Source organism: Lynx canadensis, chromosome A1 (assembly GCF_007474595.2).
Source record: "Lynx canadensis isolate LIC74 chromosome A1, mLynCan4.pri.v2, whole genome shotgun sequence".
Classification (NCBI taxonomy): domain Eukaryota; kingdom Metazoa; phylum Chordata; class Mammalia; order Carnivora; family Felidae; genus Lynx; species Lynx canadensis.
Window position 1 is genome coordinate 196277169 of NC_044303.2, and position 27280 is coordinate 196304448.

At 47.8% G+C, this 27280-nt stretch overlaps 2 protein-coding genes across 2 annotated transcripts; one reads left to right on the forward strand and one right to left on the reverse strand.

Moving 5' to 3' along the window:
* The first annotated feature begins 1409 nt into the window (after positions 1 to 1409).
* CCDC69 (coiled-coil domain containing 69) lies at positions 1410 to 21956 on the forward strand. Its single transcript, XM_030327009.1, is given in 10 exon segments — positions 1410 to 1421; positions 1943 to 1981; positions 1983 to 2031; positions 11348 to 11361; positions 11363 to 11422; positions 12420 to 12482; positions 12484 to 12522; positions 12995 to 13114; positions 14047 to 14144; positions 14884 to 21956. Coding segments are annotated over 9 exon segments (411 nt in total). The 3' UTR covers positions 14062 to 14144; positions 14884 to 21956.
* Positions 19895 to 27255, reverse strand: LOC115521689 (platelet-derived growth factor receptor-like protein). Its single transcript, XM_030327124.1, has 4 exons — positions 27198 to 27255; positions 21238 to 21568; positions 20316 to 20467; positions 19895 to 20067 (listed from the first exon to the last, which is right to left on the reverse strand). Exons 1-4 carry the CDS (start codon positions 27253 to 27255, stop codon positions 19895 to 19897), a joined length of 714 nt encoding a protein of 237 aa, XP_030182984.1.
* Between the last annotated feature and the right edge of the window lie 25 nt (positions 27256 to 27280).

The following is a 27280-nucleotide window of genomic DNA, read 5'->3' on the forward strand; positions in this document are numbered from 1 at the left end:
GGTGGTAGTTAGGAGCGTTTGCCGTAGGGTCAGATGGTGTATTCACAGCCCTTCTCCCCGACTGTGAACTGGGTGATCCTAGACAAGTTGCATCACTTCTCTGTCTCTCAGTTTCCTCGTCTGTGAAATGGGGAGAGTGACAGTACCCACCACGTTTGGGTTGTTGCGGGGACTAGGCGAATAGTACCCATGAAGCACTTGGAACGGGACTGGCACATTCCCGGGCATGATATCTCTCCGTATTCCTTACCTTGCTACTAGTATTGCTGTTGCCATTGTTTCCTGATTTAATTATCTCAACAGCCCTGTGAGGTGGGTATTATTATTATCCTGATTTCACATATTGGGTACTGAGCACAGAGAGGATGGGTCATGCCCTAGGTCACACCCAGAGCCTACTGGACTCAGATCTGCGTGGGCAGGCGGGTTTTGGAGTTTCCCTAAGCAAGAGCGAAGCTTCCTGTTGGTGCCTCTTCCCCTCACGGCAGCCCCTCTGCCTCCAGCTGGGGGTGGGGCCTGCTAAAGGTCAGGGGTCACACACTCAGACACCTTCAGGCCCCAGCAGGTAAAGCAGGTGATGAGGCAGCCTCAGGAGAGAGAGGCAAGGCCTGGGGTAAATGGCAGAGCCACACCCCTGGACAAAGCAGGAGACAGGCCGGCCTCAGCTTCATACACTGCCAGTTCTCCTGCTCCTTGAAAACAAGTTGGACAGACATCTGTACATGAAGTAAAAGCTGCCCAGTTAGTAAACCTCAGCAACTAATTTTTTTAAAATGTTTATTTCCTTATTATTTTGAGAGAGAGGAGAGAGACAAGCGTGAGTGGGGAAGGGGCAGAGAGAGAGAGAGAGGGAGAGAGAGAGAATCCAAGCAGGCTCCGCATGGTCAGCACAGAGCTTGATGCAGGGGTTTGAACGCACGAACCACGAGATCATGACCTGAGCCGAAATCATGAGTCTGACGCTTACCCGACTAAAGCCGCCCAGGCACCCTGCAACTAATTATTTTTTAAATTTAGATATTAGCTAGAGCAAATTGCACCTTTACAGGGCTGAGTCTGGCCTGCAAGTTACCAGCTCTGCTGTAGATCCTAGAGGACAACAAAATGAGCCCACTGGCTCCTGCACTCAGGAGGGTCTCCCAGCCAGAGAGATGTGCGGGGTTGGGGGGCCTCTGGAGGTCGATCTCCCAACTGAAACCGTTCTTGAGGTGGACACTGGAGTTCTCATCCCTTAGCCCTGGCCTCCCACATCCTCTCTGCCGGACCCTGGCTTCTCCTCCGCTCTGTGCGCATTTTTTGCTTCCTCACTCACAGCCACAACTGTCCAGCTTGTGCGCATCTGAGGAGGCCGAGCGGTGCCAGAAGGATATAACCAGAATTCTCCAGCAACACGAAGAGGACAGGAAGAAATGGCACAACAGGTAAGTCCAGGTGACACAACCCCCCTGTGTTGAGCAGGAAACCTCCTGCTCAGCTAACCTTGCTAAGTCCCAGATTGAGGACCAACTTTGATTTGTTGTTGTAAGTATCTCTTACTCCATTACCAAGAAGGGAGTCCTTTATCTTTTGAATAAATATTTGTAACTGCTTGCATGTAAATTCATTATGTACATTATATGCAATGAAAGGTCGGGAAACACTCTGATGCAGTAGAAAGACTTCCTGCCTGGAGCGGGCATCAGGGTTGGAAGCCCCTACTTGCTTCCACCTAGACGGTTCTCTAGGAGCCCCCTTCCAAGCCCTAAAGAAGCAAGTCAGCCACATCTGCTGTGTCTTGGAGGCCTTGTGCCCTCTCTGAACTCAGATTGTCCCCATCACGTAGACGACAGGGTGGGACCTCTGATCACCAGCCTCTGCAAAGCTCCAGGGTTCCGGGAGTGGAATAAGCGAGGCTGTGCTGAACCTGCTCAATCTCACGCTGCTTACCACTTTCTGTCCCCAGGTGGAGAAGGAGAGGGAGCTGGAGCTTCGAGAGAAACTAGTATGAACAGCAAAGAGCCCTGGAGGGAGAGCATGAGGAGGCACTGCAAGGTAAGGATGGAAATGCTTCACTAGCATAGATGTAGAAGGGTCCTTCTTGCGCCCTCACCTCACCGAGTTCACAGGTGGTCTCCCACTGCCTCCTCCCTCCTGCCTCTAGCCCCTCCCCCCTGCCTGTAGCCCCTCCCTCCTGCCTATGGCCCCTCCCTTCTCTCACTGGCCCCTCCCTCCTGCCTCTGGTCCTTTCCTCCTACCTCTGGCTGTCCCCTCCTGCCTCTGGTCCACAAGCAGTTGGCTGCCTCCGCACTGGAGTCTTCAGGATCCTTGGACTTGTCCTTTCAGGAATGGCTTTAAAACTCTGACGCCATGCTTTGTTAACCTTAGTTGAGACGTTTTTTTTCCCTTAAAATTTTAAAAGCAATGCATATTCCTTAAAGGAAATTTGAAAAATCTAGACAAATAGGAGAATTTTTAAATATCCATATTCCTTCCCTACAATGATGACAGCTCTTAAATTTTATGGTTAGGTTATTTATATGGTTAGTTATTTTTTTCAAATAGCTTTCTTTCCTTTTATATGTGATGGTAACCATGATAGAAATTTAGAATCTATGGACTAAACAATACGATCTTATAGCATAGTGGTTAAGATCTCAGGCTCTGCAGCCACAGTCCCTGGGTTTGAATCCCAGCTTCCCCTCTTACTGGCTGTGCAACCTTGTAAGAATTTAGTTAATCTCATTCCTAGGGTGTTTATGAGAATTAAATGATTTGTTAGACAGATAGATGGATAGGTAAAATTTGAACAGTGCCTGATATTCATAAGATACTTAGCAAATAATGATTAGTACTTATTTATTATTGCAAAAATTAAAATTGTGTACAATTTCTACCCGAACCAGTCACTAGTCACTGTTACCCCCTTTAATATAGATCCCTTTCACTGTGTGTGTGTGTGTGTGTGTGTGTGTGTGTGTGTGTGTGTGTTTGTATACACCTGGGATATTCTTCTATACACACACACATACACTGGGGGGAGGAGATAAATTGATTTTTCTGTTTCAATGGTATTAACATCTTGTCATTTAACTTCTGTAATATAAGTTTTAGCAACTGCACAGCATTCCATGTGTACCCTTATTCATTGACTGAGCCCATTGGTTAGGCATTTAGGTAATTTCAAACTTTTGCCACTGTTTATAATAGCAATGATACTTACACAGTGAACTCTTTTGTAAATCTTTGCCACATTCATGATTTTATCTTTCAAAAAACATTCTGGTAGAGTTGGTGTGGCAAAGTATATATATATATATATATTATAATATATATATACACACACACACACACACACACATATATATACCCATATATATATATATATATGAGTAAAATACATACAAGACTTACCATTAGTGACATTTAGTACCTTCACAGTGCCCAGCAACCATCACCCCATCCCGTTCCATCCCGTTACCCTAAAAGTAAATCTCATACCCACCAAGCAGTCACTCCCTGCACCTCCCCAACCTCCTAGCCCCTGATCCACTGGCAGCCACTGAGCCACTCTCCGGTCATGGGTTTTGTCCATTCTAGATGCTCAATTAAATGGACATCATACCATCTCTGACCCCCATGTCTGGCTTTCTTCACCCAGCATAATGTCTCCGGGTGCATCCATGGTGCAACATTACATTTGCACTACATTTCTTTTTTCCCCTCCCATTTTAAAAGCTACTCCCTTCCTTTTATGGCTGAATAATATTCTATTATCATTGGCCTGGACACACCACATTTTGTTATCCATTCATTGGTTGACGCCCTTTGGCCACTGTGCATTGTGCCACTAGCAGACGCACCTGCTTGTACACCTGCTTTCAGTTTCCCTGGGTGTACGTCTGTCCAGAAGTAGAGTTAATGGGTCATACAGCACATCTATGCTTAACTTTTTGAGAAACCGCCAACCTGTTTTCCACAGCAGCTGCACCACTTTGCATTCCCACCAGCATTGCACGAGGGTTCCAATTGCACCACATCCTCGCCAACACTTGCTATTTTCCATTGTTGTTGCTGTTGTTATTATTGCTGTCCTAGTGAGGCGTGGAGTGGTATCTCATTGCGGTTTGATTTGCATTTCCCTAATGCCTAGTTTTGCTGAGCATCTTTACATGTGCTTTTGACCACTTGTGTATCTTCTTTGGCGAAGGTTGCGTGTATTTTTGACGCTATTGACACAGACCTAGAAAATGCTATACTGGTGTTTCTTTTATTCATCAGTATTTGCATGATCTTCCCCAGAACTCTCTTTAAAATACAGTTTAGGGGGCGCCTGGGTGCGCAGTCGGTTAAGCCTCTGAGTCTTGACCTCGGCTGAGGTCATGGTCTCACCGTTTTTGACTTCAAGCCCTGCATCAGGCTATGCACTGATATTGGGGTGCCTGGGTGGCTCAGTCAGTTAAGCGTTTGACTTCAGCTCAGGTCATGATCTCACAGTTTGTGGGTTTGAGCTCCACATTGGGCTCTGTGCTGACAGCTCAGAGCCTTGAGCCTGCTTTGGATTCTGTGTCTCTCTCTTTCTCTGCCCCTGCCCTGCTCATGCTCTCTGTCTCAAAAATAAATAAAGCATTAAAAAATACAGTTAGGATTATTTTGTATGTAAAATGTTAAGATCCTGTTCTTTCCATTTGACATTGTTTCCAGCATGTTTCCAATAATCATGGTGCTTCTAAACGTTTATAAAGGTTAGACCATGCATACATGGTTTTCCTTATTTCCCGTGAGTCTAGACATCTAGATTTTAACTACTGTAAGTAACACTGCACCAAAAGTCTTTTGCATAAATCTGTGCAGACATTTCATGTTATGTCCTTAGATTCCCAGAAATGGAATAACTAGAACAGAGGTCTGAACTTTTAAGATTCTTGAAACATATTGCAACATTAGCACAAAATGTTTTGAAATGGAATTGAAGCCCTCACCCTGGGAATTTGAAGAGTTATGTTTTAATTCCAATGTGCTATGTGACACTGGGCCTGTCACTCAACTTCAGTTCAGTTTCTACATCTCTAGAATCTACCTTGGATCTCAATTCATTTTCCATATCTCTACAGTGTACCTTCCCCACCTCATGGTGCTATTGTGGGAAAGCAGCTTTGCTGTCTGTGCATTGCTTTGATACTATTTTTTAGCATAATAGATAGGTTGATAAGAAAATGTTACTGTTGTAAAAACCCACAGAGGAGAAGGGACTGCCTATCTTGAATTCTTCCCATCAGTCAGAATTCTTTCTTAGTTATTTTCTAAATCACTTGGCTTATGTAAGGTGGTACATACATGTGTATCAAATGAATGAATAAAAGCATAGTGGGAGGGGAAATACAGGCATTCTATTTGTTTGGGGTGGGTATACAGATAACTGAGAGAAACAAGTGGTGTTTTTTTGTTTTTAATATTCTGTGTATATCTGAAGTTTTCTTTATTTTATTTTTATTTATTTTTAATGTTTTATTATTTGTTTGAGAAAGAGAGCAAGACAGAGTGCTGGAGCAGGGGAGGGGCAGAGAGAGGGAGACACAGAATCCGAAGCAGCTCCAAGCTCTGAGCTGTCAGCACAGAGTCCAATGCGGGGCTTGAAATCAGAACTGTGAGATCATGACCTGAGCTGAGTTGGATGCTTAACCGACTGAGCCACCTAGGTACCCCTGTTTTGTTTTGTTTTGTTTTGTTTTGTTTCATTTTCTTAACAATGTATGTTGCAAAGCAAAGCTTTTTAATTTTGATGAATTCCAATTTTCTTTTTCTGGTATTGATTATGCTTTTGGTGTTGTATCCTAAAATTCTATGCCAACCCCAGGTAACAAAGATCTTCTATGTTGTCTTCCAAAATATGTATGGTTTTTAAATTTTATGTTTAGATCTATGACCCCTATAATGGTGTTATTTTTCTTCTTTGGACTGTTAATATGGTGGATTACATTGATTTGAGTTTCTTTCTTTCTTTGGCTTTCTTTTGTCTTTCTTTCTTTCTTTCTTTCTTTCTTATCTTTCTTTCTCTCTTCCTTTCTTCCTTCCTTCCTTCAAAAGTGCACACACGTGAGTGGGGGAGGGGCAGAGAAAGAGAGAGAGAGAGGAGAGAGAGAGAGAGAGAGAGAATCTCAATCTCACAACTGTGAGCCGAAATCAGGAGTCAGACACTTTAACCAGCTGAGCCACCCAGGTGCCCCTGATTTGAGTTTCAAATATTGAACTAGCCTTGCCTTCCTGGCATAAGCCCTACTTGGTCATGCTGCTATTATTACTTTTTTATATGTTGCTGAATTTGATTTGCTATATTTTACTGAAGATGTTTGTGTCTGTGTACATGAGGGCAATTGTTCTGTACCATCTGCCCAGTTGAAGTTTTAAAGTATGACTTGCCTCATAGAATGAGTTATGTCCCATTTTCTTCCATTTATGGAAGAAATTATATAGAATTGGTATTATATCATTTTTAAATGTTCAGTCGAATTTGTGAATGAAATCATCTGTTCTCACACATTTGTTATCCAGAAAGTATTTAAGTACAAATTAAAATTCTTTAGCAGTAATAGGAATGCCCAGGTTATGCATTTTACCTTGGGTGAATTTTGGTAGTTTGTAGTTTTTTGGGGAATTGGTACATTTCATTTAAGTTGTCGAGTTTATATGCCTGGAATTGCTCGTAGTGGTCTCTTACTATTATTTTAAATATCTTCTGTGTCTTTGGTGGTATTCCCTCTTAATTTCTTGATATTGGTAGTTGTGTATTCTCTTTTTTCTTTGTCAGTCTTGCTTAAGGTTTATCAATTTATTAATCCTTTCCAGAAACCAGCTTTTGGGTTCATTGATTTCTTCCCCCTATTTTCAATTTCATTGATTTCTGTTTATTTCCTTCCTTTTTTTTTTTTTTTTTTTGCTTTATACTTAGCTCTTCTTTTTATGGTATCTTAAACTAAAAGCTTAGATTGTTGATTTGAGACCTTTCTCCTTTTCTAACATAAGGCTTTAGTGCTATAAATCACCCCCCACCCCAAGCACTGAATTATCTGCATCCCACAGATTGATGTTTTGTGTTTTTATTTTTGTTCAATTCAAAATATCTTCTGGTTTTCCTTGAGACTTCCTCTTTGGCTCATCAAAACTCATAAGTGTTTAGAGATTTATAGTCTCTTTCTGTGACTGATTTCCAGTTTGTTTTCATTATGGTCAGAGAACATGGTTTGTATTTTGCTCATTTGATAATTTGTTAAGGTTTGTTTTATGACTCGGGATATGGTCTATCTTGTGAATGTTTCATGTGCACTTGAATAAATGTGTATTCTGCTACTATCAGCTTGTAGTTTATAAATTAATTAAATCAGTGTGTTGACAGTGTTCAGTTCTTCTATATTGTTACTGATTTTATGCTTCTTTTTTCTAGTGAATACTGAAGAGCATAGAAGTCTCCAACTATAATTGTGTCTTTGTTGCTCATTTCAGTTCTGTTAGTTTTTGCTTCATATATTTCAAAGCTCCTTTGTTATGTATATAAACAGTTAGGATTACTATGCCTTCCTGGAGAATTGACCTCTTTATCATTATGTAATGACCTTCCTCATCCCTGTAATATTCCTTATTCTTACGTGTACTTCATCTGAAATGAATACAGCCACCGCAACTTTCCTTTGATTAATATTGCTTTTTCTACCTTTTACTTTTAATCTACCTATGACATATATTTAAAGTGGGTTTCTTTTAAATAGCACATAGTTGGGGGGAATTTTTTTTAAGATCCATTCTGACAATCCCTATCTTTTATTTAGGATGTTTAGATTATTTAGTTTAGTGTTGTTATTGATATGGTTGGATTTAGGTTGTCATTTTTGTATTTGTTTTCTGGTTGTTCTGTTTTTATCCTCTACTTTCCTTTCCCTGCTTTATTTTGGAGTATTCGAATGTTTTTAGTATTCCACTTTAACTTGTCTATGGTCTTTTAATTATATCTCCTGTATAGTTCTTTTTTTTTTAATTCTTTGCTCTAAGAATTACAAAATACTTAAGAGACAACTTAGAATTAATATTTTAAGATTTTTTAATTTTTATTTATTTTTGAGAGACAGAGAGAGCACAGGCAGGTGAAGGGCAGAGAGAGGGAGACAGAATCCAAAGCAGGCTCTAGGCTCTGAGCTGTCAGCACAGAGCCGGACGCAGGGCTTGAACCCATGAACCATGAGACCATGACTTGAGCAGAAGTCAAACGCTTAATCGACTGAGCCACCCAGGTGCCCCCAGAATTAATATTTTGCCATGTCGAGTGGAATGCAGAAAGTTTACTATTGCGTAAGTCCCAATCCTCTCTCCTTTTTGTTGTGTTTGTCTTAGGTATTACATCTGCATACACTGAATGCCCCACCAGATAATGTTACACTGTTTACATTGATTTACCACCAATAGTAGTTTAAAGAGCACAAGGAAGAAGAGGAAGAAGAATATTACCCAGGCGTTTACCACTTTGGTTGCTCTTCCTATAGTCCTGAAGTTTCAAGTTTTCCTCTGGTATCATTTGCTTTCTGTCTGAAGCATTTCCTTAAGCGATTCTTTTAGAAGGTCTGCAGGTGAGGAATTATTTTAGTATTTTTTCATCTGAGAATGTCTTTATTTCACCTTCTTTCCTGAGGATATTTTCACTGGCTATCAGTTCTTTTATTTCAGCCGTTTTTATTTCTTATTTACGTTCTTACTTTTTCTCCTCTCCAAGGTTTCTGATAAGAAATCCACAGTCATTCTCCCTGTTGTTTTCTCTAAGTAATGCACTGTTTTTCTCTGCTTCTGTTCCAGATTTTTTCTTGGTTATTAGTTTTCAAAAATGATGTGCCTGGGTGTGGATTACTTTCAGTTTGCTTTCTTTGGGGCTCAGGGAGTGTCTTCGATCTGTAGGTTTACATTTTGCCACATGTGGGAAGCACTCAAACCATCCTTTCTTCAAACACAGTTTGTGTACTACGCTCTCTCTCTTCTCTTTCTGAGACTCTGATGCACGAATGTTAGACATTTCCGGATTGTATTATGGGTCCCTGAGGCTTTGTTCATTGTTTTCCAATCGTTTTATCTCTCTGTTGTTCAGACTAGATAATCTCTATTGATCTATATTCAAGTTCACTGGCTTTTACCTATGTCATCTCTGTTCTGCTACTGAGCCCACCCAGGAAATTTTTAAATTTCATTTATCACATTTTTAGTTCTAAAATTTCCTTTTGGTTCTTTTTAATAGCTTCTATGTGTTTGCTCAGGCTTTCTATCTTTCCATGCTTTTCAAGACTATTCACCCTTACTTCATGAAGCATTTTTTTATATTAAAAAAAATTTTTTTTAATGTTTATTTTTGAGAGTGAGAGAGAGACAGAGTGTGAGAGGGGGAGGGGCAGAGAGAGAGGGAGACACAGAATCCAAAGCAGGCTCCGGGCTCTGAGCTGTCAGCACAGAGCCCGACACGGGGCTTGAACTCACGGACCGTGAGACCATACCTGAGCTGAAGACGGACGACCAACCGACTGAGCCACCCAGGCACCCAGATCATGAAGCATTTTTGTATCGGGTGCCTTAAAGTCTCTGTTAATAATTCCAACATCTGTAGCATCACAGTGTTGACATCTGCTGAATATCTTTCCTCAGCCAAGTTAAGATTTTCCTGCTTTTGCCGTTTGGATTCGTATGCTGAGTAATTTTGTATTATTCTGAAATGATGTGAATACATACGATTCTGAGTCTTGTTTCAGACTATCGGTTCCGTGGTACTTTGAATTCTGGTCTTCTTCCCCCCTCTGCCTGCTACCATTTACCTTTCGCAGTCTGCAAATAACTACTCTATTCAGTCTGTCTAGGTTTCATAGCTACATTCAGTGGGACAAACTATATGGAGTTTACATTTTCCATCTTACCTGGAATCAGAACCCGTCTTTTTTTTTTTAAGGTTTTTGGGTTTTTTTTTTAATTTTTTATTTATTTTTGAGACAGAGAGAGACAGAGCATGAATGGGGGAGGGACAGAGAGAGGGAGACACAGAATCGGAAGCAGGCTCCAGGCTCCGAGCCATCAGCCCAGAGCCTGACGCGGGGCTCAAACTCACGGACCGCGAGATCCTGACCTGAGCCAAAGTCGGACGCTTAACTGACTGAGCCACCCAGGTGCCCCCAGAACCCGTCTTAATAGGCAAATTAACAAATTAGGCCCATGATTTGGAAAAAGTTAGCCTGTAGGTTTCAAACAGCTGATCTTTTCCATTTTGACAGCTCTGACACATTTATGTCACTGAACACTGTTTTTGTGTGTGTGTCACTGCCCACTGTGATGCAGGCCCATGTATACCTGGGCCTTTGGTCATATGAAGCTCTTTTTTCCCTGTCCTCTCTGTCCTATTTCCCATCCCGCCCACTGGTTGGTCACTTCTCAGTTGTCTTCTTTCAGCGGAGACAAGGGTAGAATTTTCCATAAGGAGCTCTACAGAGGAGGAGGGATAATAAATACAACTATACTGGGGCACCTGGGTGGCTTAGTCTGACCAAGTCCAACTCTTGAGACCAGCTCAGGTCACAATCTCGTGAACCACGAGGTCACGCTCTGCACCTCCTGCTGACCACACCGGGCCTGCTTGGGGTTCTCTCTCCTCTCTTTCTCTGCTCGTCACACGCCTGCTCACACACGCATGCCACTCTCTAAATAAATAAATAAATAATAAATAAATAAAAACTATATTGATTTGGGGGAATCAATCAAGGGAAAGCCCTTGAGTGTCCTTTTCTCATGCCATCCTTCGGCCATCCCTTAGTGACAACTCACTTCACAGTTGAGGCAATGGGACTTTTAGGTATTCGAGGTGATCTTCGCAAGGTTTCTCAGTAGTGAAGAAGCAGAATCAGGGCAAGGTAGATTTCCTGGCCCCGGACCGAAAGGTACTGACTGCAGTTTTGTGCCAGTGGTTTGATGGGTGATGATTTAACGGTTTCAAAGTTTGGGTAACCCAGCTTGCAAAACATTGGCTCTGTGCACGGTCCATGGCGTGTGGTGAACAAAATGAACAAGGTGGCTGCAGGATCTTGGGGTCTTGGCCTCAGGAGGGCGTGGGTGGCGCCACAATCTGGTAGGGTTCACGGTTTCCTCTGAGGATATAATTTGTTTCCATTTCTATGAGCTTTTGTTAAATATCTCCTATATTTCTGGCACAGCTGCAGGCCAGTAACAAAGATGAATAAGGACCGTCCCCAGACCCCCGGCCCCTGGGGGCCCTGCTAATCACGGGGTTCTCCCGCCCTCATGGCACCTGCCAGAAAAGCTATAGGGTATCTGAGCTCACAGAGGTCTCCTTTCCCTGCAGTCCTCCGGGCCTCAACACGAGCAGGAGAAGGAAGCCCTCACCCACTCCTTCCAGGAGGCCAAGGCAACCCTGCAGGTGAGAAGAGCTGGCCATGGCAGACTCTGCCAGGGGAGGGGAGGGCCTGCGGGAAAACAGCACGGCCTCCACTTAAGGTGTGAGGGACAGGGACGAGTGTCTTCCGTGATATCCAGCCCCTCCATGTGGCGACTGGGCTATCAGCTCAAGAGGACTTGCTCTGAGATTAGGGTTGGCCTGTTTTTCTAAGGACTGTTGGAGGATCTTAGAGACCTCACGGACCGGGCACCCACAGTGTGACTGGGCTGGCAGGCGGAAGCACGAAGGAAGGTGTCTGAGCCAATTTGTCAGGTCAGGCACTTCCCAGAGGGATGAAATCTAGCTGGAACCTGAAGGATGGGTTGGAATTCTTCAAATGAAGAAGGGTAAGAAGGATGCCCTGGGCAGAAAACAAAACAAAACAAAACAAACAAACTGTGCTTAAAGACTTGGAGACGAGAGGGAAATATGGAGTACGTGTAGAACTGAAAGAAGTCCAAGATGCCTGGGGTGAAGGGTATGAGTGGGAGGGGAGCTGAGGTTGGACAGGAGGCGAGGGCCAAACTGTGGGGCCGGGGGCCATATCGAAGCCCTACTCTATCTGAAGGTAATGGGCAAGGTTGGGGTGCAGGAAACTCCTGACAAGGGAGAGTAGGAGGGCAGGAATGTACCCAGCAGCAGAAGGACTGGTGTGATGCCTGGCCGCAGGAGCAGCAAGAGGAAGACTGGGAAGTGCAGAGCCTGGTATGGTTGGGTTTTGAATGCCAAGCTAGCACAAGCCTCAAACACCGGGACATTGTCCCCAAGGGCATGGGGGAGCCATTAAGGCTCTATGACGAGAGATAGGCTGGCGTGTTTCAGGCAATGGTTGAAGCAAACCAAGCCTGCATTGTTGGGTAGGACAGAGTGAAGATAGATGGAAGAATCCTAAACTGACCCCTTTCCGGGATGCACAGAAGTCCACCTTCAGCCTTTATGAACCAGGCTTTGACCATCTCCCTCCCGCTCCCTTCTCCAGGAGACCATTGATGGACTGTCCTCACAGCTGGAGGTCTTCCAGGCCAAGATGAAGAGGGTAGAGAGAGTCCATTCTGAGCCGAGACTATAAGAAGCACATCCAGGTGGGTGGCAGAGAATACTTTTCCTTCTTGAATCTCCAGGGAGGTCAGGGTCTGGGCAGCAGGACAGGCCAGGCCTTCCTCAAGGCCAGGGCTCAGACCTGAGCCTGGAAGAAATAGGGTCCCCGTGTCACTGTGGGGAAAGAAAGACTTAGAGCACAGGGGGGATGGTAAAATGCTCAGTGTTCTGGATTCAGGAGGAACGAGGTGCAAAGAGCTGACCTACCACTTAGCGTGAGTGACTTACCCGCTCGGCATTGCGGTTCCTCAGCTGGGGTGGTAGTGGGGCCTGCCTCGAAGGGCATCATTAGGCTAGAATGAGATCACGTGTAGTAAGCACTTACCGTGAGCCAAGAGAAAGGAGGCGGCATGTGAGAGGCAAACAGTGATTTGGAGGCACAATGGGGGAAGAGGCAGTAGCCCCTGCCCCTCTCTCCCTGCTGGTCTGGTGAGATCACTTCGTGTCCCCATCTAGGATTACGGAAGCCCCAACCAGTTCTGGGAGCAGGAACTGGAGAGCTTACACTTTGTCATCGAGATGAAGAACGAGCGTATCCATGAGCTGGACAAGCGGCTGATCCTCATGGAAACAGTGGTGTGTGTGACTGAAGGGGGAGGGCTGGGAAGATACACCTCGGGCTTCTGTTTTCCGGGCATTTCCTCTGTAAAGTGTGTGGAGGGAATATAGTTTGAGGAGGCCCCAGCCTGGTCCACCCCAGCTTTGACCTGCCTTCCATGCTGGCCCTGGGGGACGGCTGTGGCCTGGTCTGTGGCCAGTATCGGGTCAAGCAGTGGCTCCTTCTCATAGGGCCTCCGTTGCTTTTCTTGACTTATTCATGTTTCTCTAGCTTGGGTGACACCAGGGCAGGTAACCTGGCTAATCAGGAGGGGCTGGCAGATGTCCCCTGTCAGGCAGGGGCCGGGGAAGAAGCCGAGGCTGAAAAAATCGGACCGAAGTAGGAGGCCACAGTGAGCGAGGACAGGCCTGGGGAGTGGTGGGCGTTGGGCACACAGATGGCTTTGTCTCCAGGAGAAGGGAGGCCTTGGGAACCCGGGGCTGAGTCCAAACAGGATGATGTTGCCTCTGAAGGAGTCCTCCCCACCCGCGCGTACCGCACAGCCTACATTCTAATCAGGCCCGTCTCAGAGAGTCCCTGGGAATTCTGTTCAACCACGCTTGTGGAATAGTATAACAGACACACGTAATTTTATTTATATAGATTATATCCTTTCTGACTTTGGGAAGAACCAAAAATATCCATTCTTCTTATGAACTGATGGAAATGTTATGTGGGAGTGGCTGTGTTCTTTTCCTACATCTCATGTGGCAAAATCGAAAGTTGGCAACCCTGTGTTCCCTCCTTAGTTACATACTTTTTTTTTAAGTAATCTGTTGTCTCACGAGATGTAACATCTAGTCCAGAATGAGTCGGTGTTTTCAGTGACCACAGATAAGAGGGGAGGTGACGAAACACACTGTGCCATGTGAGTCGGGTGGCTTTCTGAGCTCCTTCTGATGTGTTGCAGAAAGAAAAAATCTGATGTTGGAGGAAAAGATCACCACTTTGCAGCAGGAGAATGAGGAGCTCCAATGTCCGGGGCCGCAACCAGATGGGTATGTCAAGGTAAGCTGCCTCCCTGCCTCCTCTCCTCCCACCCCCACCCTTTTGGCCAAAATCTCTACTTAGGAGGGTCTCTGAGAAGCCTGGGAAATGGATTGGCAGGTAGGTCCAGGCCTTTCTGGGGAATGTCAAGAAATGGGAGTCAGAATCCCAAGGGGACCCAGCTCTGCCTAGAAACCTGTCTCAGTGCCCTGACTGCTATCCTGTCCCCATCCTGGCTGAGCAGGCTCCACGGCAAAGCCCAATACAGGAAGAGAGGACAGGAATTTCTAGCTGGAGGTGACCTAATGAATGAATGAATGTACATGAATGAATGAACTCATTCGAAAGGCTTAGAAAATGAGAGCCTGCCTCATGGGTCAGACATAATTCGTTGAATACTTTACATATGGTCTCACTAATCGTCATAATTACTCGAAGAGCTGAGTCCTCCTATGATCCAGTCCCATTGTACCCATGAGGACGCTGAAATTTGTCAAGAGTCAATAACTTGTCCAAGGTTACACAGCTAACTAGTGGGGCGGATCTGAACCAGAGCTGTCTGCCTGGGAGGGCCGGGCTCCACTGTCAGCCAATCGAATGAATGGCCTCCTGCACACAGGCAGACGACAGACGACAGGGCGGTGGGGGCCCTGGAGCGGGCTGGCGGCCCATCCGAGGAAGGCTCCAGAGGAATGGGTTGGTCTGTGCGGCAGCTGATGGGCTGCTTCCCCCTGGCGACGTCGGCCCATCTCATCCACAGGCAGCTCCGGAGGACCTGCTTCTCGCCCGCGAGGCCCTGGAGAAGGAGTGCCAGTTGCGGCGACAGCTCCAGCAGGAGAAGGAGGAGCTGCTATACCGGGTCCTCGGGGCCGATGCTTCCCCCGCCTTCCCTCTGTCCTCAGTCACCCCACCCGAGGTCTCCTTCCCTCGCCAGCTAGGACGCAGGGCCAGGACGCCTGTGGTCACAGCGCCCTCTTGAGGATTTACCAGAGAAGACAGCGGGGGCTCTCGTTCCATGCCCAGGAGGGGCGGAGGGCAGGAGCGAGAGGGCAGCCAGGGTGTGAGCCCAGGGAGCCTGAGGGCTTGGGCCGTGCAGGATACCCACCGGCTTTGAGGCCCCAGAAGCACCTCCCCTGAGTTGGCCAGGAAACAAGCAAGAGGAAGTCCTTCATCCCTCCCAGTTCTCTCCGTCCAAATCAGGGAAGTCCCGAGCTTTTCCCAGGGGCAGCCAGTGCCACTGAGGCCATCTGACGAAGAAGTGACAACCCACTGGTCCTGACTTGTCAGCTCCCCCCCTCCCCGAGATGTTCCCACCTCTGGTCGGGCCCTCCCTCAGCCTCAGGTTACCTCTCCTCTAAAACAGCCAGGGGAACCCAGCGAATGATACTTGAGTCACTACAGTGCCCCATTCTAGGATGGTGCGAGGCTCAGACCAGGGGCTGGGGGACTGGGAAGGAAGTGGCCCACACCCTGGGAATCAACAGGGAAAGGCGGGCCGCTGGTAAGGGGGTCACTGGAGGCCCTTGGGGCTGGGGCTGGGTATGGTGTGGGGCAGGCGACTGCTCCCGGTCCCGGAGTCTTGCTCAGCCCAGGGGTTAAGCCAGAGCAACTCCTCAGCCCTCCTGGTCCCTCAGTCTCAGTGACACCCGGGTACACGCAGAGCTGGGACCTCATCCCTATACCGACAAGGAAACCAAAGTGGGGAGTGGGGCCCCCAAAACAAGGACTAGGACCTCCTCGGTCATCCAGCTCTTCGTGTGTTGTGCTTGTTTTCTCCCCAGGCTCCGGAAGGATCAGATGTGTGACTTAGTCTTTCTCCTCTGACCTCTACCTGCCCCACTCACTTCCGGTCCCTCTCTTACTCCTCCCTATCTTGACTCCTTCTACCACCCCTAATGCCAGGCGCCAGGACCCCGGAATGTGGCCCTCAGCTTCCCCATCCGTGCAGAGGGGCAGCTAGAGTAACCAAACTCAGCATGCCTGTCCAGCCCAGACCGTCTGTGGGTTTACTGTTCTTCTCAGGAAGCTTCAGGTCATCTGGATGCCATCATGATAAGCCCTCCCCTGCACAGAGCATTTTAACTCAGTGCTCTCAGCTACACTTCCCTCCTCTCATCTGCCTAAGATTCTTGAAGCCGGTTCTCATCCCTCTTCAGCAGCAGAGCAAACAGATCACAGGAGCCAGAGGGCCTTGCCTGAGATCCCTCAGCAATAGCCCCACGCCCCAGGCCAGCAAGTAAGAAAAGACAATCCAGTAGAACGGAGGTTTCCTCCATCATCCCAGATCTCAGACTGCCTTCTTTATTCCCCTGGATATGGTCTGGTCTTTAGCCATGTGTAGTTCTGGGAGTTCAGATGCGACTGTTTCTCCATTCCTCCCCTAGTAGGGCTAGAGGAGTGCTGAGCTGTTTCTCCAGCCATAGGAAAACAAGTTATCTATCTGGGAGCCTTGGGAACAGCTCTGGAGAGAAGTGCACACATAGTTCTTCATGAAACTTTTCCCAAAGCTTGTCTGGGATACACTCATTCATTGCACATTAATAGGCATGACCAAGAAAAGAATCGATGGCCAAGTAATTTGAGAAACTCTAGATTCAGTCCAGTTAAACAGATCTGCAAAGTGCAGGACTTCTCAGAACCTTTAATATGGTAATGTGCACTACAAATTTCCAAGAAGGAAGCAGTGTCCAGCATTTTCTAAACCTCTGCGACCAATTTTCTACCCCAGCCTAAGCACTTCAGGCTGCAGAATGCACTTTAGAGAGCATGGTTTTAATTGAGAGGGGCCGGGCTGGAGAAGGGGCAAGTCATGGGGAGCAGGGTTTCCCTCAAGTAACCCATGGTGGATGCAAGGAGATAAACTGCAGTCATGGCCTCACACTGGGGCAGACAAGCCATGGAAATAATGGTATTGTGTTTATCTGGCCCCTGTGTTTTCCTGGAACGGGGAGGAGGTGGCTCCTCTCTAAGGACCTTTGCCAGTGGCAGGAATCATTGAGGAGTATGGTCTGGGCTTGGGTGACTCATCAGTGACTCTGTACTCCCTCCTGGACTTCTGGTACCCCACTGGCCCTAGCTTTGCCCAGCCTTGGAGTGGGGCCCGATGTTGGAGTGATAGCTGGCCATTAGAAGAGGTCATGGGTGGGCAGAGTCTCAGGGGTCAGTGCAAAGGCTCTTTCTGCTCTGCAGGGGACAACGGCTTGGCATAACAACACCAAGGTTCACACAGTTACCTACCCCTGTTTCTGCCCGCTGCTCCACACCAGGATGCCTGCAGCCAGGGACAGAGCTAGGAAGGGGCAGGGGACACATGAGAGCTTCTGGTTACACGGACGCGGGTGGTGGCAGTCCCCGTGCCCTGAAGGTTGGTAGCCCTGCAGGTGTAGATGCCAGAGTCCCCAGCCCGGGCCTCTTCCACATGCAGGGTACTCCCTGCCTCCTGCTGTACCTGGCCCTCTTGGCGAACGACACTGGCCCACTCGCTGACGTAGGGGGGTCGGCCCAGCTGCAGGGACAAAACATAACTGTCCATCAGCTACCCCAGGTGTCATCTCTGACTTAGGCACCAGCAGGCAAGTAAGAGGTACTGTGTCCCTTCAGGGAAAGGGAGAGTGACTCGCCCAAGGTCACACACATATATCAGAGCACCTGAAAGGCCAGGTTCTTTGTGGGAAATGTGGGCTTCTCAAGTCCCTGGGGAGAAGCTGGGGTCTCCTCTCCTACTCAAGGAGACACAGGAAGTGACTTGGCTGGGAGCAGCACCCCGCGGGTGGGTTTTGCGGCACTCTGGTTTTGTGGGGTTGTTAATGGGTGCTGCCTCCCCAGAGAAGGGGAGGTGGGGTTCTATTATGAAAATTGTTTTGAGAAACACTGAGTCAAGTAAAATTAAACTGGGGAGACTCCGGCCACTGAGTCTGTCACATGTGCATGTGAGTTTTGAATCTCCGAGGCAGGCGATGGTTATAAGAGGCAGTGTTTTCCTAAAAGCACTTTTTTGGGAGGTTGGGGCTGGACTTTCTGGTATGCTACCATTCCAAGGAACATGTTTGAGGAAATGCTAGCACAGTGAAGCCATGTCTCCCAACCATGAGTGTGTTCTTTACCGCTTGCTGGGTCTCAGTTTCCATTTTTGACAAATGGGAGGATTATCCCCCGTTCGTTCCCTCCTAAGGCCTCTGGGGAGCTCACCTTCACCTTGTCTTTGCTGGGTCCAGCCCACCCTCTGAGGCTCATGTCAAATCCCACTCTTCCAGGAAGGCTTTTTAAGAATTCCTGAAGTTTTCAGTGCTGGTGGATCTGCTTTTTGACCCAGGTGCTCCCCAGATGTTTGCAGGCTGTGGGGCTAAGTTCTCTGAGAGGAAGGAACATCACTATCACCTCTCCAACAACCCCTTAGGAAGGTCTGGCCCACGGCAGATGCCCAGGAGACAGTTGCTAATGTATTTTGTTCATCTCTTATTATACACACACTGGCCACAGGGACTGAGCACTTGCCTCGGCTCTGTTCTCATGAGATTTGGGCCAGTCTGGTCTCAACTCAAATGTCACCTCAGAGAAGACTCCTTGACTCTATCTTAAGGTGCTATCGCATCCGTCCTGTCGTATCCTCAGGGTAGCACTTAGTATTCTCTTGATGACCGTGTTCATTTGCCACTGTAAGCTTGCAGACAGCAGAAGCCATATCTCTTTTCGCCTCATCCTTGTGGTCTCAGCACTTAGCACAGTGTCTGGCCTGTGGTGGGTGCTCCGTAATTATTGGATAAATTAACAAAGGAACGAATTTTATACAGTAGCCTGAGAAGTAGCTCTATTTAACAAATGAGGAAATTGTGGCCCAGGAAAGGGAAGTGACTTGCCCAAGGTCACACAGAGAAGCAGTGTCAGGTTCCTCTGAATCTTAGTCAAGCAGTGGTTCCGCTCTGTCATGATCACTCCTGATCCTCCTCCTAATTCCTCACCCCCATGCTCCTGCCCAACACACCGTCAGCGCGCGCGCACATATGCACACACACACACACACACACACACACACGGCCTCCTCTTACCCTCGGCTTACCTTCTGCCCTGGATATTCCCAGATAAAGTCCACAGCAATGTCTGGCTCACCCAGAGCCGTGCAGGTCACACTGAAGTTCTCTCCCAGTTGGACTGATGTTGCTGAAGCTTGGATGGTGGGTTTGGGGGAGGATGACGGGTCTGCCATGGAGAAGACGGGAGAGAAATGGGAACAAACATGTTGAACTGATTGTTGGAACCACTGAATGAAATGAATGGGTGGAATGAGTAAGGTCCCAGAGGGGAATGGTTGGGGTGCTTGAATTGATAGGGGATGGGTAGATGATGGAACTGGTGATCTAATGGAGGATGGATGAATGGAATGGTTGGCTTGAGGGCAGATGGATGGATGGAATAGTGTGACATGATTGAGAATGAGTGGATGGACAGAAAGCCTGCACTGATGCAGTGTCGATCAATGGCTGGCTGACTGGCTGCCTGTCTGGACAAGATGGTTGACTACGTGGGGTGTTCTTGAAAGCTGGTTGGTTGTTCAGCGTTCCGTGATCCACAGAACTCAAATCTGAAGTCCCTAAGAGGTATCTCTCCCCATATCCTCCCTCGCCCCACCCACCCCAGCCCTAGGCCCACGCACACTTGATGTAGATCAGCATGTACTTGGTAGAGATTTGTCTCAAGCCACCCAGGCTGGCCAAGCAGAAGAGGGCTCCAGCCAAGGAAGCTCGGGGCCGGTGGATGGTGAAGCCCTTCTTACGTCAAAGGAGATTGTCTACTCCCATCCACTGGGACTTCCTCCGGGGGGAACTCCCGAGTGCAGTGTCACGTGGGCCAGAGGGTTGGTCACCTGGCAGGGAAGCAGGACTGGTTGATGGCTGTGCAACTGCACACTTATAATAATCCTCGGTGGGGACAAAGAGTTCCTCTGGGTCTGGGAAGGAAGGAGGGAGAGAGACGAATGAGCTTGGCACAGAGTAGTTGTTTCCTGATGCTCTACCACCGCCCATGAACATGAGGTCCGTCTCGGGGACTTCAAATCCCTCTTTCCCTGCCCATTCCTGCCCTGGGGTGCTTTTTCCTCTCTGGTAAGGGCTTCTAAGACTGACAGCTGAAGACCAGCCTGCTAGTTCCAGCTTTGTCATTTTGACTGACGTTCTTGGAGACCTGACTCCGGGGCACCTGTGAAGAAGATGAAGGTCTTTCCCTGGCGGGCCTCGCCTTCTGCGCCCTCGCCATCCTGGCAGTGCTGAGCCCAGCAGCTGTATTCCCCCGTGTCCGCGCCCGTGGAGTTGACCAGCTGCAGCTGGCTGTGACGGCTGAAGTGCTTGATTCTGAAAGACAGGTGTGGGGCTGGGCCAGGGTGAGGCAGGCAGGAGACAGGGATGGCCTGGGACACCTAGTGAGCAGCGTGGAGTCGTCTGAGAGTCCCCCTCCCCAGCTTTCATCACATGGCCCACTCAGTCTTCTCCCTTCCCCACTTAGGCTGTAAGGGTTTCTGATTGCTCGCCTGTCTCTCTGGCCTCATGCACATCTTCTGATTGGTCCATCTACCCCTCACAGACCTTGTCCTTGCGTCGCAAATGGCATCGCAAACGGCATCCCCCAAACTCCTTTGTTGTCCTTGGCTCCTTCCCTGTGTCTCGCTCTTCAGGCCAGTAAATGCCCTCTAAGCGACTCTACCCCCTAAAGGAGGCAGGGTTCCAGGAAATCTCACCCTAAGAGGCTGAATTGAGAGAAGGCGGACAAATCTCCTGAACCCTTTTATGTCCCAGCCTCTGCCTGATTTTCTTCTGGACCTGGGGTGAGCGATGCTGGTGGGGTCAACTCTGCCTTCATTTCTGCCTCCCCTATGATGTCGTCCCTGACATAAGGGCGTCTCAGCCCAACATTCCGGCACAGATAGGTCAGACAGCCTGTCCCCCGTACTACTGCCACCTTTCTCCCTGCAGGCACCATTTGCTGCCCCCAGAATTGACATCCCGGATTGTGGGAAGCCATGGCTCTCATTCTGTTAAACTGCTCCGCAACTGGTGGGTCTCGTGAGCCCATCTCACTGTTTCTTTCAGATGCCTGTAGTCAGAGGAGCTACTCCATCGCATACCTCAGGCGTTCCTTGCCCTCCTCTTCCAGGTATACAGGCACCCTCCAGTGGACCACCTTGCCCCGGCAGCGAAGCTCCAGGGGATCCCCAGCCCGCAGGCTGAGAGAGTCCCCCACCTTCTGGAAGCGGCCCCTCCCTAACACCAGGGTCAGAATGGAGGAGGCTGGGAGGCTTGGGGCTGCAGCCTCCATCTGTAGGGTCTTCTGGCTGAGGTCTGCTTTGGGTTTTTTCCCACCTGGGGCTCCTGGGGGCTTCACGTCTCCAGGGCTGGCTGCTTTGAAGGCTCTCTTTTTCTGAGCCTTGGGAGTTCTGCCATGCTCCTGGATTTCAGCTGTGGAGAGACAGGGTGGGTTTGGGGTCACCAGCCTTCACTGTTCATCGCAAATGGGGTCCTCTCCTCACCCCAGCAGTTGATAGAACCTCAGAGCTCTGTTACCCTTTATGCTTATTACTACTACAAAGGTAATCCTCACTCTGTGATAAAATACAGACAACCCTGAGAAACAGGGTTAAATTTGCCCCAAAACTTACCATCCAGAGATAACCACCATGAGTATTTAAAGCATAGTTTTCCAATTTTCCATTTTTAATGCACATATTTTGAAGAAATGGTCAAAAAATAGAATGGAACAGGATAACACATATTTTTAATAACCTACATTTTCACTTAGTAATATGTTGTGATTATCATTCCATGTCAATAAACATGTATACTAAAATATTCCAAACAATTTGCTTGGCATTTCATGGTAGGGATGTATGATGACTCATTTCTTCATTGTTGGGCATTTGGGGTTTTCTGCATTCTCAGCCAAAATAGTTCTGCAATAATCATCTTACACACCTTTGATCAGATTGCTTCCTTAGAATGAGTTCCTTCGAAATGGAACTGCGGGGAGTGGGGGGGCCATGGAGAGGAACTCACACACTTTCTTATCTAAGTGGCCACCAATATTTCAAACCCTTCTAGAGCATGCTCCAAAAGAGGTCACTTAATCCGCACTTAGGTATGTCTACTGATGGGGAGCTCAGTAGTTAGCATTATTAAATAATAAATAAATAAATAAATGCAGTCTGGCATCTAAAAACAAAGATTCCCTAGGGAGTTATGTAGGCCACTCCAGAGCTACCACTGATGGTGCCTGCAGTGTTTCTGGGATAGCACCTGTCCCTGTCTATATATATATTTTTTATTTCATCCTCTTAGTAAATGCAAAGTATTATTCTCATTTTACAGATGAGGACTTTGGGGCTCACAGAAGCTCACTTTCCCCCGGCACTGTGCCAAGGAGTGGAAGACCTGTAACTCTGACCCAGGTCAGTCTGGCTCCAGAACCCATGGTAGCTTCACCGGCAGCATATCTTTTTTTAAAAAAATTTTTTAATATGAAATTTATTGTCAAATTGGTTTCCATACAGCACCCAGTGCCCATCCCAACAGGTGCCTTCCTCAATGCCCATCACCCACTTTCCCCTCCCTCCCACTCCCCCTTAACATTTATTTATTATTGAGAGACAGAGACAGAGCATGAGCAGGGGAGGGGCAGAGAGAGGGGGAGACACAGAATCTGAAGCAGATTCCAGGCTCTGAGCTGTCAGCACAGAGTCCGACGCGGGGCTCGAACTCACGCACCGTGAGACCATGACCTGAGCTGAAATCGAACGAACGCTTGACCGACTGAGCCACCCAGGCACCCCCAGCAGCATATCTTAGGGCTGAATGGCTGTGACTGCTAAAAAGACCTTTCAGACCCACTATCTTCAGCTCTTACCACTGATCTAACTTTTCTTCCCTGTGGAAGAGGAAGCAGTCATGTCCTGTGCCTACCTTCTACCCCAGCACCCAACCATCTCTTCACACAGAGAGGGCTGTGCAATTCGTACCAAGTTCTGAGGCTCTTTACTCTCCGTCCTGATAGTTCCCAGACACAATCTCTCGTCGTGCCCACTGCTGTCACCACGCCGTCCAAATCCTGGTCAGACCTCATCTAGTCTGCTGATGTAGGAACCCAACCGGTCTTCTTGCTTCCAGTCTGACACACATCACACACCTCTTCTTAAACCATCACGGTCAGGGGCGCCTGGGCGGCTCAGCCGGGTAAGTGTCCAACTCTTGATTTCCGCTCAGGTCATGATCCCACACTTTGTGAGTTTGAGCCCTGCGTCAGGCTCTGTGCTGACAGTTCAGAGTCTACTGACCCGCTTGTGCTCTCTCTCTCTCTCTTTCTCTCAAAATAAATAAATAAACTTAAAAAACCTCCCACATGATGGGTTATTTCACCAGTTCCAAAAGCCTCAGGCTACCCCATCCATCATGGGGGAGCAGGGGACAGGGGCAAGTGGTGGATATAATGTTTGCACAGCAGCAACAGAGAAGATCCCAATGGAGTTTAGCGATTGTCTTTTTTTTTTTTTTTTTTTTTTTTTTTTTTTTTTTATGGCTCCAAACCACCATCATCAACACACACAGGTACCAATGGGTAAAAACAAGACAAGATAAAGAAAGAAACCAAACCACCACGTTTAAACCTGAGTCCTCTGTTTTTCACAACTGTTAAGAAAAAACTACACATCTCTTGTGTGTGTGTCATTTACGCTCACATGACTACCACACTCACAAGACTTCTGACACCAGATTGGGGGAGGGGGTTTCCACACCAAGCAGTTCTCCGAGACACCATCTGGGTATTGCACAACTTAACTCAGGTCTAACACTATTTGCCTGGAAAGAGCATCAGACCCCCCAGCTTAAGGTCCTCAAGACTGCCCTTCCCCCCGCATCAGATGCCAATCTCAAGTCCCAGGTTGTCACTCGTGCTTCTGACCAACCAGCTATAAGTCAGGGTGCCCACGACCCCCTTGGGGGTTTGATAATTTGCTACAATGGTTCACAGAACTCGGGGGAACACTTATGTTTACTGGTTTAATTATACAAGGGGATGACAAAGGGTAGAGATGAACATCCAGGTGGAAGGGGTTCGTAGGACAAGGGGTGCGGGAGGAGGCGTGGAGCTTTCATGGCCCCTCCCAGTGCACCAGTCTCCCAGAACCTCCACGTGTTCAGCAACCCGGAGGCTCTCCAAACCCCACCCTTTGGGGGTTTTTATGGAGGCTTCATCACAGAGGCACGATCCATCATCACCTCAGTTTCCAGACCCTCTCTCTCCCCCTTCTGGGGGATGCGAGGTGGCCCTGAAAGTTCCAAGCTTCTATTCATGGCTAGATCTTTCTGGTGTCCAGCCCCCACCCTGAAGCTCTCCAGGAGTCCACCGGCAGTCACCTCATTAGAACAAAAGCCATTCCTATCACCCAGGAAATTCCAACAGATTTAGGAACTCTGTGTCAGGAACCAGGGTCAAGGGCAAATATTAGAACAAAACATGTTCCTAGTGTTCTTACCACTTATGAAATTGCAAAGGTTTTAGGAGCCCTGTGCCAGGAACTAGGGGCGGAGATCAATATATTTATTTTCTATTATTTCACAACGATGTAAAAGGTCTCCCTGGTGGGAACATCTATCCTGGGGGCCTTGCCTGGCCCTGGAGGGATAGGGTACCGCAATGGTTTGGGGAAGTTGTGCTAGTTTGGCAGTAGGTTTATTCTTAATTTCTTACACGGGAGAGCACTTAGTTCACAGACAATTTTTCCAAGTCACTGTCTGGTTTAATCCTTGCTATAACCCAAAAAGTGTCCCCAGCAAGCATTATCATCCCCTTTTTACAGGTTGAGAAACTAAGCCTCAGAGAGAACAGCTAGGCTCAGTATATTAATGAGGTGACCTAGAACACTGCAGTCTGGCATCTAAAACAAAGATTCTCTAAGGAGTTATCTAGGCCACTCCAGACAAGGGGTGGGGAGCCTGGGTGAGTTCATAGAAGATGGACTTTAGAGCCAATGGTTTAGAGCTAGGCTTTGAATCTTTGCTCTACTACAAGCTAGCTGTGTGACCTTGGCCAAGTCATATAATTTCTCTGAGCCCCATTTTCTTCATTTAGGAAATGGGAACAAAAACACCTGCCTTGCAGGACTGTTATCATATTAAATGAGATAATATATGTGAAACACTGAGTGCAGTGCCTGGCTTATAACAGAAGCTCAATAAATTGCTGTTGTCAAGAATAGTGTATCATTTCCTATTGTCCCTGTAACAAATTACCACAGACTTAGTAGTTTAAAACAGCACAAATTTAGGGGCACCTGGGTGGCCTCAGACTGGGTGGCCTCAGTTGGTTATAACCAAAGCCTCAGACTTCAGCTCAGATCATGATCTCATGGTTTGTGAGTTCGAGCCCTGCATCAGGCGGTCTGCTGTCAGCACAGAACCCACTTCGGATCCTCTGTCGGTCTGTCTGTCTGTCTCTCTCTCTCCTCCTAGTCTGATCTCTCTCTCTCAAAAATAAATAAACATTTAAAAAAAAAAAACCCATCAATTTATCTATCGTCTTACGATTCTGAAGGTCAGAAGTCTAAAGTGGGTCTCGCTGGCTAAAATCAAGGTGTCTGCAGGATGCAGTCCTGCAGACTCTTAGAAAATCTGTTTCCTTGCCTTTTCTGGCTTCTAGAAGCTGCCCAGATTCCTTGGCTTATGGCCCCATTTATCCATCTTCAAAGCCAGCACTATTGGATGGAATCTTCCTCGAGCCAGCACCTCCGTGGCCCTGCCTCTTCCTCTGAGTTCCTCCTGTAGTTTCAAGGAAGCTTTTTTTTAAATTTTTTTTTTTTAATGTTTATTTATTTTTGAGACAGAGAGAGACACAGCATGAGGGGGAAGGGGCAGAGAGAGAGGGAGACACAGAATGTGAAGCAGGCTCCAGGCTCTGAGCTGTCAGCACAGAGCCCGACGCGGGGCTCGAACTCACGAACTGTGAGATCAGTGACCTGAGCCGAAGTCAGACGCTTAACTGACTGAGCCACCCAGGCGCCCCTTGGGATTACATTGGGCCACCTGAATGAATGGATAATCAGGACCACTTCCCTATTGTAAGGTCAATTGATTCGCAACCTTGATTCGGTTTCCAGCCTTAATGCCTCTTTGCCTTGTAAGGTTCTGGGGATAAGGACCGGAGACATCTCAGACATCTCGGGAGGCTGTTTTTTCTGCCTACCACAAATAGTAAACTTTTTCAAATGCGAATGTAAAGCCAAGGCTTTCAAAGCCAGACTTCCATAGATAGAGTCCTTCCAGGAAGCAGAAGCAAGCCAATCAGAGGGCAGGATAAGAGAGGGTGTGGGGTACCTGCTGGTTCTCTGATCTCCCTCATTGATAGGCTGTCGCTAGAGCAGCCGGCTGAGGTATCTCTGGGTTCTGTGTCTGGCATCCTATTTGATCTGGATGATCTGGAGTTGAAATCCAACCATGGGCTGGGTTAGAGTGCCCCCCGCCAGCTGGGGCTGTGCTGGCAGAATCAGGGCCCCAAAGGACCTCTGGGAGGGTGCTGCAAACACATCTTCCTCAGGAGAGGCTCCACCTCCCAGCATGAGCACCGCTGGGCTGTGGGGGAAGTGGCTCTCTGGGAGCCATCTAGACATCCTTAGCTTTGCAGCTTCTGGGTTTGCCAAGCCAACAAGTCACCCAGGAAAAGTCGTGAAGATGTCAAGTCTCATCTCGGGACCTGGGGGTGATGACAACGATCTGAGCTGAAAAGTAGCGGGCACCCGGGAGCTGTGCAGATTGTTTCCTGTAACTTAGGTCATGTAACACACAGGGGTGTGGAAGGGGTTTGCAAGATCACGCAGTCCATCCTTGTCATTGTGCAGATGGGGGAGCTGAGCTCAGAGAGGAGACCCTGCCGAGGTGGCACAGACAGCCCGTGGGATAAGCTGAGCTTAGGGGTTCCAGTGCTCACTGTCTCCGTCCCCACCATGCTGTGAACAGGGTACTCCTGGGAAAGGCAGAGACAAGGGGGGGGGGGGTCTCAGGACCCCTGGGGAATAAAAAGATTCGAGATTGATGTCCATACCTGAAATGACACAGATGAGCAGGCACCAGGACAGCCAGCAGCAGGCTCGGGGGACCATTGTGCAGAGAACTAGAGCCAAGGTG